Here is a 16855-nt window from a genome sequence, read left to right on the forward strand (position 1 = left end):
TTAAAGCAGGTTTCTAGTCCTCATGGTTGAACACAGAGCAGGCAGTCTCAACAGAGCTCTCTGATAGTTAAGATGTGGACTTTCTGTGCATCCCATGCTACTCCTGCCTCCTTCCTTATCCTGTATACATGGTTTCACCAACATTTAAGTTTGGTGCCAACAAAACCTGCAAATGGTGCATAATTCTGTTTACTGGGGGAGGGAGAGACTGGCGCTCAGCCCTCTGCCACTTAGAAATCTTTGCTCAGCCCTCGCTTTTGAGCTTTTAGCAGGTATCGCTAATACACTTTCAAGAGAAAAGGTGGCGGGTTTGGAATGGAGGGAGGGAATGGCTAATGATCTCCTATAATCCTGACAAGTTTCCTCCTTAATTCTTTCCCTCCCTATATATCTTTGCATCTGAACAGGCAGATGAAATGGCAAGAAGCATGTCTGAGCATCTCTGCTGCTATCTTGGAGATCCTGAACGCTTGGGAGAACGGGGTTCTCACCTTTGAGTCCGTCCAGGTAATGACAGAGAGCAGGCTTTTCTAGTAAGCCTTGTATACAAAGGAGATGTGTTGCTATTCACCTTTTAAAAGCCCACCACCATTCAGAAGCAAAAATCCAAATTGGGATTGGTGCAAAAACATTCTGGGCTGTGCCATGCAACAGGGAGGCTGCGTGTTTCTCCTTTTATAGAAAACCTCTCTGAAAAGAGAAAACTGTAGCAACAAACTCATTGCACAGTCCTGATGATTTGGTGCTTTAGGCTTGTTCTTTCTCTTGCGTTGGTACATATGGGATGCATAGAATTGAGAGTTGGAAGTGATCTTAGAACTACTGCTGCAGTTGCAGTATGTTTGGTATCCAAACCATCCCTCAATGAATGAAAAGTAAAAATTCTAGAGTCTCAACAGCTGTCTTCTTGCCTTACTTTCCCTCCTTCTTCTCCTCCTCCCTTCCCCAGAAAATCACAGACAACATCAAGGGGAAGGTGTGCAGCATGGCCGTGTGCGCTGTGGCCTGGCTCGTAGCTCACGTCCGTATGCTGGGCTTGGACGAGAGAGAGAAGTCATTGCAGATGATCCGGCAGTTGGCAACTCCCCTGTATGCTGAAAACACCCTGCAGTTCTACAGTGAGAGGCAAGTAAGAGTCTGGGTAGCAGAAAACAGGGTGTTAAGCTAAGGGTTTAAAATGTGGGGTAAAGGCTGCATCTGCAGGGCAGGTTTACCTGCTTGTATTCTGCTTTGTGCCCCTGGTGTGTGTTCTGCTTTTTTGTATGATTTCCATGCTGATATCATGTGTCTCATAAAAAACACTGACTTAAGCATCGTGAAAGATCAGATATAACTGGGAGGCGGCCCAGGCTTTTTGCTGCATGAAAAAAAAAGTTTGAATACTCTTTGGTTAAAGCATGGTGCTGCTAACGCCAAGGTTGCAGGTTTGATCCCCTTATGGAACAGCTACATATTCCTGCAATGAAGGGGGTTGGACTAGATGATCCTCAGGGTCCCTTCCAACTCTACCATTCTGTGATTCTATGGCTTCACAGGCAGTACAGGCAGTGAGCAGTTGATCAGGCTACTCTGGCTACTCTGGCTACCAGGCTGCACTGCCACTGTTCTTAAGGTGGCCATCCTGGGACAAAAAGAGCATCAGAGGGAACCTGCAATGTGAAGCTGCCTGAATTGCCACTCATTCATCTGGGTCTGAATGGAGACAATGGTTTCCTGTCCCAGTGCGAGTGTTAGATTTACACAGCAGCGCTAAGATAATTCTGTTATTCCTCAATCACTGCTGCTATGAAGGGTCATTTTGCAAATATTAAGCTCTGGTCAAAGACTGCTTCAGCACATTCCTTAGAGCCTCAACTCAATGCCTTTAGTTACGTTGCTTGGAATTTGGGGGCATCAGCAACTTGGAGCGGCCGAAGAAGCCTTGATAAGGATGCAGGTTTAGGGTGGTCATACTTTACCCTTTTTTCTCTCCCCTGCCCCCCATCCAGAGTGGTGATCATGAGTTCAATCCTTGAGCACATGTGTGCTGATGTCCTGCAGCAGACAGCTGCGAATATCAAGTTCTCAGCCACAGGGGTCGTCACTATGCCCTACTGGAACTTCCTTCCTGCCAAGAAGCCAATCAAAGAGGTGCTGATGGGCATCTTCTCCAAAGTGCTGGAGAAAGGCTGGGTGGACAGCCGCTCCATCCACATCTTCGACACCCTTCTGCACATGGGCGGAGTCTACTGGTTCTGCAACAACCTTGTCAAGGTATAGGGCACATGCGAGTACTGTACTTTTCCAACAGCTAGAAAAAAGACTTCACCTATTGGAGGCATTACGTTGTAAATGGTTTTCCTGAAATTGTTGTGGGTGCCATGCTTTAGTAGAAGATGTGGGTTGTAAATGCTTAATAAATAAGTGGAATAGCTTTGCTTTTCATAAAACAGGTGGTCAAAAGGCTCTGAATATGTTCTGAAAACCCTCACCCACTCTCCTACGAGGCAGAAAAGTTTTCTTTCTGCATTCCCAGTTGGGTGAGGCAAGACTGAAGCAGAGAGAGAGTGGCTTGCCTCTAAGTCACCCAAGGGATTTTCACAATGACGCCATGATTTGCATTCTTGGCCTTACCGTAGCTCATTAGCAGCTACATTCAGCCTAGATGAGGCTACTCGGAATTGCAGTCTCTTGATGCCTGGCCTCAGCTGCATGCCTTCCTATATGCATATTTGAGAAAGACCTGTGAGCTAATTAGGAATAGTCAAGTCACATAATTCTAAGCTCACTTCCCCCCATTACATTGCCTATTATTATTATTATTATTATTATTATTATTATTATTATTTACTTACACCCCACCCATATGACTGGGTTGCCTCAGCCACTGTGAACAGCTTCTAACAGAATATAAAAAAGCAAAGAGGAACATCAAATATTAAAAACTTCCCAGTACAGGGCTGTGTTCAGATGTCTTCAGAACATCTGATGGGAGGGCGTTCCATAGGGCAGGTGCCACTACCGAGAAGGCCCTCTGCCTGGTTCCCTGTAGCTTCACATTTCGCAATGAGGAAGCTTCCAGACAGGCCTCGGAACTGGACCTCATTGTCCAGGCTGAACGATGGAGACAGAGACTAAATGTCGACAGTGATGGACTCAGGTGGAACTGCAGAGCAGACAGTTTCCAAAGGTTCAGGACCATGACAGACACAGCCCTGGAGGTATTTGTAGCTGCATGTAGTGAACTGAATGCCTCCTAAGTATATTCCCTGCTCCTAACCATCTGGGAGGTGGGCTTATGTGGGTCAAAATTATGCCTCTCTCTCTACCTACCCCCTCCACTTCTTTCTGTTGGGGATACTGCAAGAGGAATGTTTCTTCTGCTGTGTTTAGCTGTACAGTGCTTTTCTGTGGAGCTGTTTCTGACCACTGACAAAGCGTGGGCGAGAGAGAGTCTGTGTGAGTTTCTGCCATAGGCTCCCAGAGTAGTTTGGCACTCATGGCATTAAGTGAGGAGCAAATGTCGCTGCTCGTTGCCCCTATCCTCTTGTCACTTTCTGTTGTCCTCTCTTCCCTCCCAGGAGCTGCTGAAAGAGACACGGAAAGAGCACGCAATGCGGGCTGTGGAGTTGCTCTACTCCATTTTCTGCCTGGACATGCAGCAGCTGACGCTCACGCTCCTGGGACACATCCTGCCCAATCTGCTCACAGACTCCTCCAAGTGGCATATGCTGATGGATCCTCCGGGCAAGGCTCTTGCCAAGTAAGAGATGAGCAGACAGGTGTTAATGAGCCCCAATTCTGTGCCGGTATGAAATCCACAAGCCAAAACTTGATGTAATGTTAAGGACACCGGTGCCATTTTTTTTGCAGAGTTTATTCAGTTTCTGGTTGCCATGAGAAAGGGAAAAATATTGAGTGATGAAGCTCTGTCTCCAGCTTCCTGGGAATCCTGCATTCCGTAGTTACCAGGTACCAGTGAGGTTATAGGGAACCAGACAGAGGGCCTTCTCAGTAGTGGCACCTGACCTGTGGAATGCCCTCCCATCAGATTTCATGGAAATAAGCAACTATCTTACTTTTAAAAGACATCTGAAGGCAGGGAAGTTTTTAATATTCATTTGGGAGCCTCCCAGAGTGGCTGGGGAAACCCAGCCAGATGGTAAAGGTAAAGGTATAGGGACCCCAGACCATTAGGTCCAGTCGTGACCGACTCTGGAGTTGCGGCGTTCATCTCACTTTATTGGCTGAGGGAGCCAGCGTACAGCTTCCGGGTCATGTGGCCAGCATGACTAAGCTGCTTCTGGCGAACAAGAGCAGCGCACGGAAACGCCGTTTACCTTCCCGCCGGAGCGGTACCTATTTATCTACTTACACTTTGACGTGCTTTCGAACTGCTAGGTTAGTAGGAGCTGGGACCGAGCAATGGGAGCTCACCCTGACGTGGGGATTTGAACCACCGACCTTCTGATCGGCAAGTCCTAGGCTCTATGGTTTAACCCACAGCGCCACCCACGTCCCAGCCAGATGTGCGGGGTATAAGTAATAAATTATTATTATTGCCCTGTACCCTTTCAAGCCATGAAAACTAGAGTCCTTCCTTCCTTCCTTCCTCCCTCCCTTCCTCCCTTCCTCCCTTCCTCCCTTCCTCCCTCCCTCCCTTTCTTTCTTTCTTTCTTTCTTTCTTTCTTTCTTTCTTTCTTTCTTGTGAAAACATTTTGCTGAGCACCTTAAAACATGTCAAATAATGATAGCTGAAAGCTAGAAGCAATAAGACATGGGAAGTTAAAAAATGACCACAAATTGCAAATGCTGTTAGAGGCAAGCTTTAGGAATGAAACATGGGAGTCCTCCCAGCCCATCTCCAAGGCCCTCCTAGAACTTCAAAGCTGAATTCCCACAAACACTAACAAGAAACATATCTTTATGCATGAAGGCAGTAAAAACGGCACAGTTTCACAACCCAAATGCAAGCTTCTAGGGTTCACTCTATTAAACACAAGCTTGGCTTTTCTCATATTGCCCCAGCAATATGTTGTTTCCCCCCCACTGAGGCCGCCTTACAAGCTTAGCGTGACATCTTGTGTGCTGGGGTACCAGGGATGATGGGGTCCAGGGAGTGGAGTGGGAGTGGAAGAATGCATTTATTGATGTAAACTTAAGGAGACATTCTCTGATTACTGATCTCCTCCAAATATGATGCTAGTTTCCCTGTACTCCTTATACGGTATGAGAATGTCGTGGTTCATGAAAACCATGTAGGAAAAAGCAATAAATAAATTAAAAATCACTTGTCCTTCTTTGGAGCTGATGTATGTTTCTTTTTCCATTAGGCTGTCTGTGTGGTGTGCCTCCAGCTCTTACTCCTCCCACAACAAGGGGCAGACTTCGGCTTGGCAGCGCAAGAGGCACCGAGAAGATATAGAGGTAAACTGTTGTTCCCACAAGGATGTTGGGAAAAGGAAAACAGGCCGCAGTGGATTGATAAGTGCAATGGGAGTGGCTGGATTTGAAGAGGCGAGAGGAATGAATGGGGGAAGGAGAATTATGCAAAAATGCAAACTTGTACAATTTTCAGTTGTAAAATTTAATTATGATTTTTCATTTAAAAAAATTTAATCACAGTTTTAAATTGTAAGCTTTGAGATTGTAGCAAAGGAATTGTCTTTTCTTGACCTCTAAGAACATTAGAAACCAGCAACACCTTGTTAGATCAGACCAAGGATTCAAATCAACTAGCGTTTCGTTTCCAGAAACAGTCAGTCAGTTGCCTCCGAGAGGCTCAGAAACAGGGCATGGAAGTGGCAACCTTCCCTCAACTTATGTTCCCAAAATCAAACTGGTATTGAGGTTCTTTTTCACTACCATGACTAACAGCTGTTGATAGACGTGTCCTTCATGAATTTGTCAATCCTTCAATAAGGTGGTCTGATCGTGGTTAGCTATCTCCCCCCACCCCCCTTCTGATATTGCCATATTGGCTTTATTCATGATGATGACACTATATATACCGTATTGTTCCGTGTATAACACACCCCTATGTATAAGATGCCCCCTATTTTGGGGGACTCAAAATTAATAAAATGGAGGGTGATGGCGTGGAGTTGTTGAGCTTTTTGGGGGGAAGATTTCTCAATGTTGTTGAGCTTTTTTTTGGGGGGGGGGATGCAGTAAATCACTATCCTGACAATCGCTTGTCAATAGCAGCCAGAAATCGCATGCCCAGTTGCCACAGCGGCAGCCAGTCAACAGCAGCCCTTGACGCAGTAACCGATCACCCACCCAATTACCACAGCACCAGCCAACAATCACCCACAAAATCGCTCCTGACAAGCTGCAGCTCGCAGCTGCAAACAATCAACCGTCCCCCCTGTGCACTATCCACGTATAAGATTATTTCAGCATTATTTTAGAGTAAAAAAACTTGTCTTATACAAGGAAAAGTACAGCGTCATTCCAGTCCTACTAATGGTTTTAATTGTTTGCAATGATTTTTTAGGTAAATTATGGTATGTATTTTCCCCATTCCTTATTGACATTTTGGTCTTCTTGATTCCTAATTCTTCTGGCCATTTCTGCCATTTCTACATAGTCCATCAGTTTATTCTGCCATTCTGTGGTTAGCTATCTTTTTGCTCAGCTCACAACTTCCTTGACTTACTAAATAACACACTGTGTGGTGTGTGCCTGTTGACTTATATTGCTAGTTTGGTCTGCTTTCTGTTTCCTTATGTGAAGGATCAACAGGCAACTCCCTTATCATGTAAGTGCTACCCAGCTCTCCTTTTCTGAGATTTCACAAGGCCCAGCCAGCTCACTTTCAAGCCATATGCGTTAGAAACTTGTTGCCTTTGTAAAAATGGAAGCTGAAATGTTTTGCACATGCAGACTGTTTGTGTAGCATCTCAGACTGCATGCAACCCTGTCTGAAACAATTTCGGACTTCAGTTTTCCTTACTTGCTTGCATTAAAAAAAAAATATGCAGACCCCTGAGATATGAAACTTTTTATTGATACCAAAGTGACTTCCTATGTTCGCTAAGCTCTTGGGCAGGCATAGGCAAACTTGGCCCTCCAGATGTTTTGGGCCTACGACTCCCATCATCCCTGACCACTGGTCCTGTTAGCTAGGGATGATGGGAGTTGTAGTCCCAAAACATCTGGAGGGTCGAGTTTACCTATGCCTGCTCTTGGGAACTTCACTAGAGTCCATGCATCAGATAACGTGGCTCTGCAGTGTCAGAAATTCCAAAAACAATCATTATTAAGTGAGTACACACAGAGAATAAAAGTTCTGTATGAAAACAAGTGTTGTGGCGCACAGGGAAACAGGAAAGTCTTTTTTTCCTCATTCTATCCCTCACTTTCTCCCTGGGTTCTTCTTCAGCTGATCCAGTGAAGGAGATAAACCATAGTTCAGTAAGAGTATATACTTGGGTTACAGGAGGCCCCAATTTCAGTCTTCAGCATCTGCTGGTTGGGCTGCGAAAGGCTTCTCCCTGAATCCTTGAAGAGACACAGCAAGTCAGGGTAGAAAATACTCTGCTAGGCGGACCAACAGTCTGACCTTGGTACAAAGCAAGCTTCCAGGCTGGTGACTGGGAGTGGCTGCTGAGACCATATAACAGCAGTCCTGAGAGACCTACATTGGCTCCCAGCACTTTTCCGAGCACAAAGTGTTGGTGCTGACCTTTAAAGCCCTAAACAGCCTCGGCCCAGTATACCTGAAGGAGCATCTCCACCCCCCACCCTTCAGCCTAGACACTGAGGTCCAGCTCTGAGGGCCTTTTGGTGGTTCCCTCACTGCGAGAAATGAAGCTACAGGGAACCAGGCAGAGGGCCTTCTCGGTGGTGGCACCCACCCTGTGGAATGCCCTCCCATTAGATGTCAAGGAAATAAACAACTATCTGACTTTTAGAAGACACCTGAAGGCAATCCTGTTTAGGGAAGTTTTTAATGTTTGATGTTTTATCGCTTTATTATTATTATTATTCTATTGGGAGCCGCCCAGAGTGGCTGGGGAAACCCTGCCAGATGGGTGGAGTATAAATTAATTAAATTATTACTACTACTACTATTATTATTCCTGTTTCCGTGAGATCAGTGTGCAAAAGCAGCTTGTCACATTTGCAAATGGAACAGACATTTTACAAACAAGAGGAGGGATAGCATTTCATTTCTGCAGTGTGTCACATCCATTGTGGAGTAGCTTAGCCCTGTGAGGTAGGTTAGAACTGGAGTTTGAATTGGGGGCTTGTGGGTCACAGTTCAGTCTCAGGCATCAGACTACAATGGCTCTCTGGCACCTCTACTTCCTTCTTTTAAATATGTTGATGAGAAATAGAGTATGTGAATCATCCTTTTTTTTGAGAGAGGCAAAGGTGAGACAGTACAAGTCCATACATGAATGACAAAATCAGGACCAGACTGCCTGCCTTATTCATGGTTGTGTATATCAGTAACCGTGATGGACTCTTTTCTGTCCTTTCGGTTCCTCTTCCAGGATTACACCAGTCTCTTCCCGTTGGATGATACCCAGCCTTCCAAACTGATGCGCCTGCTCAGCTCCAATGAGGAAGACACCAGCATCCTGTCTAGCCCCAGTAAGTGGAATCATGGTGAGAAAGCTTTTCCTGGAATTAATATGAGTCCAAACAGGCTCCCTGGAAAAGACTGGCCAATCTTGAATCCATTCTAAACCTGACTAAAGCTCATTCCACTTCCTCTCTCTCTCCTTTTAATCGCATCAAAACAACAACGTCTCTCCATCTAGGAGGATTCAGATTAGATGGATCTATTTAAAACATTTAATATTTTGCTTTTTTTAAAAAAAGTTATTTATTGTGAACTGTGCTTCCTCCAAGATAATAAGTAAATAGGTATAAGCCGCAGGGAATGAATGTGGGGGTTACTTTGTTTGCTTTGGGGGAAATTTAGGTGTGCTGTTTGGAATGGGTGGAGGCGTCAGAGCTCAATGTAGATCACGTGCCAATGCAGCTCTTCAGCTATCTAGCAATTCTGGCCCTTATTGGAGGCTTCTACACATCATTTTGATTTGTAACTGTGCCCCCGGGAGGGTATGCTACCAGAAGCAAGTAAAGGTAAAGTTTCCTACCTTGCTGACTTTTAAAAAGTTAAGGATAGCGGCGCGGCACAGAACACTGTCGGCAGTGGAAGTGTCCAAAACGGAGTCTGGCTCAGCGTAGGCCTCCAACTCGGATGGAAGAATCTCTTGATATGAAGGAAGACATGGCGCAGGAAATAAAAACCCAAAACTACTAGATGGAAGGAAGACAAAAGTCCCTACCAGAGAAGAATGGCAGGTTACGTTGATGGATTATGCTGAAATGGCAAAAATGACCGGAAGAAATCAGAAATCAGGAAGACCAAAATTTCAATAAGGAATGGGGACAATGTATAATTTATCTGAAATTGTGTAAGCAGCTAAAATCATTAGTAGGATGGAATAGCACTTGTAGTTTAATGTTGAGTTTTGGATATAATGGAGATGTAAAAGGTTTGGGTTATTATAAAAGATGCAGGAGGAAATGGTTAACACAAGGACCCACAAAGGGGAGGAAGGAAGTTCAGGAATTTCTTTGGAATCTTGTTTTTATGTTGGTTGCTGGAATGTAATACTTTAAACTGAAAAACTAAATATTTTTTTAAAAGTAAAAACTACTTAGAAAGAACTGAGACCTGGGTGGGCTGTGTCCAGTAGGAGCTGTAAAAGCTAGGAAAAGGTGCTTCATGCCACAAATACCATTTGGGCTTTCTGTGTTCTGGGGGACCAAGAGCCACATGCAAAGAGAAAGGCCACTTTCCTATGCAGCTCCAGTTATCAGCTCACAGGTGAGAACCAGGAGATCAAATGATCAGTAACTTTGTCAGTAGGGGAAACTGGTGTCCTCTTGTTTATGCATATGGAGAACATCACTGCTCATCACCTTGGATTCTTGCCCGGTGATTCAGCAATCTTGTTTTTGTATATTTCCATTGCTCTCGCGGCCTGTGATTTCCCTTTATTTCGTTATCCTTTTGTTGTGGTTTTACTTTTGTCTACATAACAATGCAATTGGGGAGTTTTCTCTCTCTAATTCCTCCTGTCATAGCAGTGATTTGGCACACCCGTGTTTCCTTTCTGATTTGCATACGAGATTATTTACAACCAAGCCTCTATCCTTGATCCAGCTATGAATCAGAGGGAGTGTTGGAATTTAACTTCCTTTCTTGCAGCATCATTGCATCTGATTCCACTCTCAGGGCAATTCCATGGCAGAATTGTGGAAATGGATAGAGAAGGTCTGTGAAACCCACCATCCAAGGCTGGACTGCTTAGCTTTTAAACACTTGGTGGTGCAGTTGATTTTGTAGCATATCTTTGTACATTCCTCAGTTATGCCATGTAGAAGAAGATCTGGGCTCAATTGGCACTGGATTTAACAGTTGACCAATCTCTGTGTTCATTTCTTCTTAAAAAAAGAAGAAGTTTCTAATCCTCTTGGGATATTTGCAGTAGGTACTCAATCACACCTTGTTCATTTTTTAGTGTTCTAACATGCAATGTGGTAAGATGAAATTAAATCTTTACATTTATATAGTGCAGGGGTGGGGAACTGGTTATAACTAGCGGGCCAGATCATTCTCCCTCTCTCTACCAACAGCCAGGTCCACATTTGACAAGTGGGCAGGGCCACCACCTGTCATTCATCTGACATCACACAATGACATCAAGTGACCCTTATTTGCCCACATGGTTTGAAATCAATGTGCTGGCAGAGGGATAGCCTTCAAAGTGCCAGTGATTAACTGATCTTCGGATCTTGGGAATCCCCTTGCAAACTGCTCTGGAAGACCAGATGATCTTGCTGGTTCTTGACAAACTCTTCACAGGACTCGATGATCAGTTGATTCTTGAATGTTGCAAAGCCCTGTGCGCAGGGCTTTGCTGGTGCCACCAATCGGCTGATTGCCAATCCTGCAAACCCCCATTTGGCTTGAGCCAGGTCTTTATGCATCCCATACCTGACATCAGGCATAGGGCAGGTGTGCAGGGCTTGTCCAAAACGGCCTCACAGAACAAATTGGGGGCAGTGGGCTGGCAAAGCCTAATTATGCCTGCAGGCTGGAGCTTCCCCAACCCTGACAGACTGCTTTCATACGCCCAGATTCTTTCACTTACACTTCTATGTTGTAATCCTTCCAGTAGTCGTGCATAGTAGGTCAGTGCTGTTATCCCCATATTGCAGATCCGGGGCTATTGCCCGAGAGAAAATGGCTTGAGGCCTTGTAGAGGTAACACTTGGAAATACTAAATTGTGGTGCTGTTAGTTTAGTGTAATGTTGTTGAACCTTAGGATGGTGATCCAACATGATCAAAGTGACTTGCCAGAAACCTGCTGCTGCTGCCCTCTTGCCATCCCAAGCCCCTCAGGCAACCATTAGAAAAGGGAAGGAAGGTCCAATTCAAAGGCATTTCCTGTTTGGGACCCAAGTAGTTAACCTTGCATGCTGAGGTACCATTCACCAAACTCTGGTATTTTCTCTACTTTCAGCAGACCGCACGATGAGCACTTCGCTGTCCGCCTCGCAGCTGCACACAGTCAGCATGAGAGATCCTCTCAACAGAGTTCTAGGTAAGCCTCTTCAGTCCTACCTAAGTGGAGGGGAAAGTTATAGAAGCAGGCCAGGCACCCAGCTGGCCTGGTTGAAATGTAGCTCAGTTTATGTGGGGCTTCATTTGATGATCACTAGGGGCTCAGCTGTGAAACCTGCTTTTGAACGTTTCATGGAAGGGGTCTTTGAAGTCATCTAGTCCAACCCCTCCTTTATCAATGCATGATCTGTGGTGTAGAATAAAACGACGACATCCCTGCCAGGTGGTCATCTAGACTTCGCTTAAATCAAAGCAGGGGAACCTATCCCCTCCTGAGGCAGTCTGTTCCACTGTCAGGCAGCACTATGTTAAATCTCTCCAGTACCATGAACTCCCTGCTTGGTGGCCTTGGGCAAGCCACAGCCTGCCGGCGTGCGGTTACTGATGTTGGCATAAACTGAATCTGGGATCTTGTGGCTGCCAAACGAAAACCTGTTGGAGATATAACTGCAACCATAGCACTTTGTGGGGTTCTTGTAAGGATCACAGAGAAAAGATTCACTTGAAATTCTTTCTATAGATATAGATGCATGTATGTATGGTGAATATTGATATTAACATTATTACAGTCGTATCTTGGAAGTCGAATGGAATTCGTTCCGGAAGTCCGTTCGACTTTCAAAGCATTCAACTTCCAAAGCGCAGCTTCTGATAGGCTGCAGGAAGCTCCTGCAGCCAATCGGAAGCCACAGAAGCCCCATTGGACATTCAGCTTCCAAAAGAACGTTTGGAAACCGGAACAGTCACTTCCGGGTTTCGATCATTCAGGAGCCAAAATGTTTGAGAAGTAGGGTGTTCGAAAACCAGAGTATGACTGTATTTTTAAAAACTGAAAAGACCTCAAAATAGGGGTTTAGAGGAGACAATGCTTAGTTTCTCCCTCTTCTGCTCCCCAGCCAACCTCTTCTTGCTGATTTCTTCCATCTTGGGAGCCAAGACAGCCGGGACACACACACAGTTTGTTCAGTGGTTCATGGAGGAGTGCGTAGACTGCTTGGAGCAAGGAAGCCGTGGCAGCATCCTCCAGTTCATGCCCTTCACCATGGTGAGCGACTCCCATTTTCCTCTTGAAGATTTCTGTAGTCTCTCTTTGGGCTCTTGGTCCATTGCTGCTCTCTAGGAAAGCTTTTTGGCTTATAGGGGGTTGCAGGCAGACTTCTTCCATGTGACCTGAGTAAAGGCCCATTCCCTGCAGTTTTGCTCACTCAGCAGTCACAATTCAGCATGACCCCTGGAAAGTAAGGAATCATTAAGGGAAGCCACCTCCATACCTTTGGGTGCCCTATTTTAGCCCCTTGAATTTCTGAGCCGTGCGGAAAGAACTGTCACCTAGTTGGTCCTAGTTGGTTCTTTGCACTTCAGACTTCAGTTTTGGATGAATTTAACAGATAGAGAACCACGTAATGTTAGGGGTGTTTGCTTCCAAAGTGGCTAAACAGTGGTGTACAAAACATGTGGGTTTTGTGTGTGGTGACGATGCACTATATGCCAGCAAAAGTGTTACTATGAGCTAGGTGTGGGGGGTGGGGATGCCTTCTAAGTACCCAACAGTCATATGACCTGGCCCAGAAAGGCACAAGCAAATCTTCCCTTTGCAGTTCCCCAATGCATGTAGACCAGTCTTCTCCAACTTGGTGCCCTCCAGATGTTGCTGGACTGCAGCTCCTATCTTCCCTTACCATTGGCATTGTTGGCTGAGACTGGTGGGAGACATAGTATAGAACATCTGGAGAGCACCATATGGAGGAAGGCTGGTACAGATGATCCATATGAATCCTAAGAGTTCAAGTCTCTGGTTCTCTGTTGTTAGGAAAGGCAAACACTAGAGGGAGTCTGTTGGCAGGAATTGACAGCTCCAGAGACAATGACAGAGGAGTAAGTGAGGGTCACCCTAAGCTGCAATCCTGTGTACAATTAATTGGTGTAAAGCCCATTGAACATAGTGGAACTTAACTGCTTGCATAGAAATGTACTGTTAAAAACATGTCTTAGGTTGAGAGAACATAATTGATCCCTTTCTCTGACTTGTACATGCACATACCTTCCTCTTTGAAGAAACACTAGAGATGTGAGTTTTGCAGAAATATGAAGGTGGGAATCGTCCCCAGCTTTTGATGGTGTCTGTTGTGTGCATGTAAAACTATATTTTTAAAGCTTTATTGAGTTTGCACATTACAGAATGTTGGGGTTGATGTAGAATGTAATCCTGCAGGCTTTTCAAAACCAACCAAATCATGTGTCAGGGGCTCAGTGTATAGAAAAACAGTTGAGAGGGAACAATTGTTGAAAGGAACATAATAATAATAGTAACTGTTGTCATTTTTATATTTAAAAGCATCCTTTTAATATTTAAACCAGGGCTCAGGAACCTGTGGTCTTCCACCTCCCATCAGCTCCAGCCAGCGTGCCAAACTGGGGATGATGGGACTTGTAATCCATCAACAGAAGACCACAAGTTCCTGCTCCTGGTTTAGACTCAAGCTGAACTTCTGCTGTACTTGTTATTCTGCTTTACCTGTTATTCCACTTTGAGCATAACAGGTAAGGTTCCAGTATCTCCTCAGCTACTGTTAATCCTATGCTGGGAGTGCCTAGGCCAGAAGGTATAAATTCTCAATATCAACCTCTTCTTAAAGGGAAAAAGATCTCATGGGGAAATCTACTCCCTCACCACCCTGGAATTTCCAGCTTCCTCAGCATCCAAAAGACTCTGGGAAAAGAGGGTTGTGTAAAGGCCAAATAAAGTTTTTCATGCCTTGAGGAAAAGCAGAAAGGAAGAAGCCCAGGCCAGGGAGTTTAGGTCATCAGCTCCTGAACAAACTTCCAGTAGCCTGAGATACGCCTGCTGTTCTCTTGTAACTCTCCTTATCCCCTGTATTTCAAATTTGTTTACTGCCCAGAATGCCTTGGCAGAAAGACAATAAAGTTTTTTTATTGACCTTTTGTAGCTATTTATAGCTTACAAATCCATGAATCATGCCCAAGTCTGCTAATATTTACAAGTGCAGTAAATAAATATAAACACCCCTACACGCGGTATGAGACACAGGCTAGGCAGTGCATCTGGACCAGTGCCACAAGCTCTCTTGAGTTGTTGCTTTGCCATGGAGGGAAATGGGTTGCTTCAAAGAGGAACCTGCACTACACCCCAGAGCTCACTCTGCTAGCATCTACTTGCCACTGATGTGTCCTCCTTGACCTCTTTCCCCTTCTTTACTTCTGGGCAGGTGTCGGAGTTGGTGAAAGCATCCACCATGTCTAGCCCAAGAATTGTGCTGGCCATCACGGATCTCAGCTTGCCTCTGGGACGCAGGGTGGCAGCCAAAGCCATCGCTGCCTTATGAGCATCCCGTGGGCCTTGCTGCGGGTGAGACGGGGAACCCTAAGAGCAAAATCCCACCGATGGGATAATGGAGAACACTCTCTGTTCCAAGGAAGCTGCCACGTGGCGTGCGTTGAATTGTGTACATGCTCTACAGAAGTGAGCATTGCTGTGATGAGAAAATACGCCAGGGCAGACCCCTGAGTCGGTTTCCAAGGCATCTCAAGATTGGTTTGGAGTCCTCATGGTTGCCATCCCAGCTTTTCCAGGGATCCTTGGCGTTCCAAGTCTTTGAAGCCACACTTCCACTTCTCACACCTGTGACGTCTGAATGTGTCCATCAGTTTTTGCTAATACTCCCCCCCCCCTTTTGTTTGTCTTGTTTTATAAATGCCTGGGTGTATCTTTTTCTCTTTAATGGTCAAATACTTGAACAAAGCTACATTTACAAGCAGCACATCCCATTACAAGGTGTCTCAGAAGTGCCATGGTTTTTGATATTTTAGCAGTATGTTTAAAAAAGTTACAGAAATCATTATGAAAACAGCTATATTCTTTTTTATATATGTATGTATATGTATATATAGTTTTTATTCATTTTCAACAATATAGCAGTTTATCAATATATAACATGTATTCTCAATCTAAAAAATACAAAAACAAATTTTAAAAGTTTCTGATCAAGACATCGTTATAATTACATTCAACAATTTTCTAATTAGGTCCATTATGTTTCAGCATGGAAAAAAGCCAGCCTGGTCTGGGGCAACCAGTTTGTATAATAAGTGTTTTATATGATTGGCTAGCACAGAGGTAAATATCTTGTAATCTTGATTTATCAAATAGCTTTATTCTATACCACTATTTTCCTCTTCAGGAATATAAAGGCTGAATTTTGCAAACAGGAGAATGTTGACAATCCTATATGCTTCCCCTCCTTGTCTTTGTGTATATAAGTTTAGACAATTTCAGTTGCTTTTTTGTATAAATACTGGGGAGAATCCTTATTGTCCCCTCTTAATAAATTCATATGGTGAAACACAGAGCTATGTTTATCCCCTGGTTCCATGATCATACCTTGGAAGCAGAGAGTTTGGGATTGCACACATAGCTGAACATCCTGGGAATCTCAGCAAATTTCTAATCATTATGGATGCAAAAATAGGCTTTGAAAAGGAGGCTGTTTTTGGTGGGAATCCCAGGAAGTTAGATAGGATAGTGTTGGACTATTGAGCAGGGCCCCCAACCTCATTTTATTTCGCCCTCAGTACATTAAAATTAACAGGGAGTCTTGTGTTAGCTTTATTATGGAGCCTACCATCGAAAAAATCTTATACCATATTAAATTTGTTAGTCTTTAAGATGCCACTAGACTTTGATTTTTCTGCTACAGCAGCCTAACCTGGTTACCCTTCTGGAAAAATGTTTGCCTTAAAATTGGTTGCCTTTACAGTCCTGATCTAGGATTGCTATAGATGAGGAAGTGCCACTAACGCCTATGGTTTCCTGGAAATTCCAGAATTTGTGAATGTGATCACTCATTGTAAACAATTTGTCTTATTTTATTGCACCCATGAGTAATAGGCAGTTCATCCTGCAGTCCTTCTGATCCTTGTGACAAGGTCAAGGAGTGGTGGGTTTTTTTTAAATTACCTTTGGAATTGTTTCCTTGCAATATACCATGGAAGACTTGGTGAGGATCATTAAGGAGATAGCTGTAAAGATTATTGCGACCACCAGTTGAGTTATTTGTGACATGGCTTGAACCTGCCTCCCAGTGTGTAGCAGATTGCGTTTGAGTTCTAACAAGTTGGACATGGGATGTCAGAGAGCTGGGTGGCTTACAAATTGGGGAAGAAGAGCCTGACCAACAGACTCTGCCAGAGACTTCGTGTCA

General features: G+C 44.5%; 1 protein-coding gene across 6 annotated transcripts in view; it reads left to right on the forward strand.

Annotated features, from left to right (window-relative positions):
• MED24 (mediator complex subunit 24) overlaps positions 1 to 16001 on the forward strand; it is a 51620-nt gene extending 35619 nt beyond the window's left edge. For 2 of the 6 annotated variants that reach the window (XM_079948676.1, XM_079948677.1), the window contains exons 18-26: positions 408 to 507; positions 950 to 1125; positions 1989 to 2253; positions 3561 to 3742; positions 5313 to 5406; positions 8484 to 8598; positions 11536 to 11616; positions 12533 to 12681; positions 14864 to 16001. In XM_079948676.1, the coding sequence (XP_079804802.1) occupies positions 408 to 507; positions 950 to 1125; positions 1989 to 2253; positions 3561 to 3742; positions 5313 to 5406; positions 8484 to 8598; positions 11536 to 11616; positions 12533 to 12681; positions 14864 to 14980 (1279 nt within the window). In that variant the 3' untranslated portion in view covers positions 14981 to 16001. The remainder of the gene's footprint in view (positions 1 to 407; positions 508 to 949; positions 1126 to 1988; positions 2254 to 3560; positions 3743 to 5312; positions 5407 to 8483; positions 8599 to 11535; positions 11617 to 12532; positions 12682 to 14863) is intronic. The other 4 variants (XR_013832357.1, XM_079948678.1, XM_079948679.1 and 1 more) reach the window with 4 other exon arrangements.
• Positions 16002 to 16855: the final 854 nt, after the last annotated feature.

Source organism: Podarcis cretensis (assembly GCF_951804945.1).
Source record: "Podarcis cretensis genome assembly, chromosome: 13".
Lineage (NCBI taxonomy): Eukaryota > Metazoa > Chordata > Lepidosauria > Squamata > Lacertidae > Podarcis > Podarcis cretensis.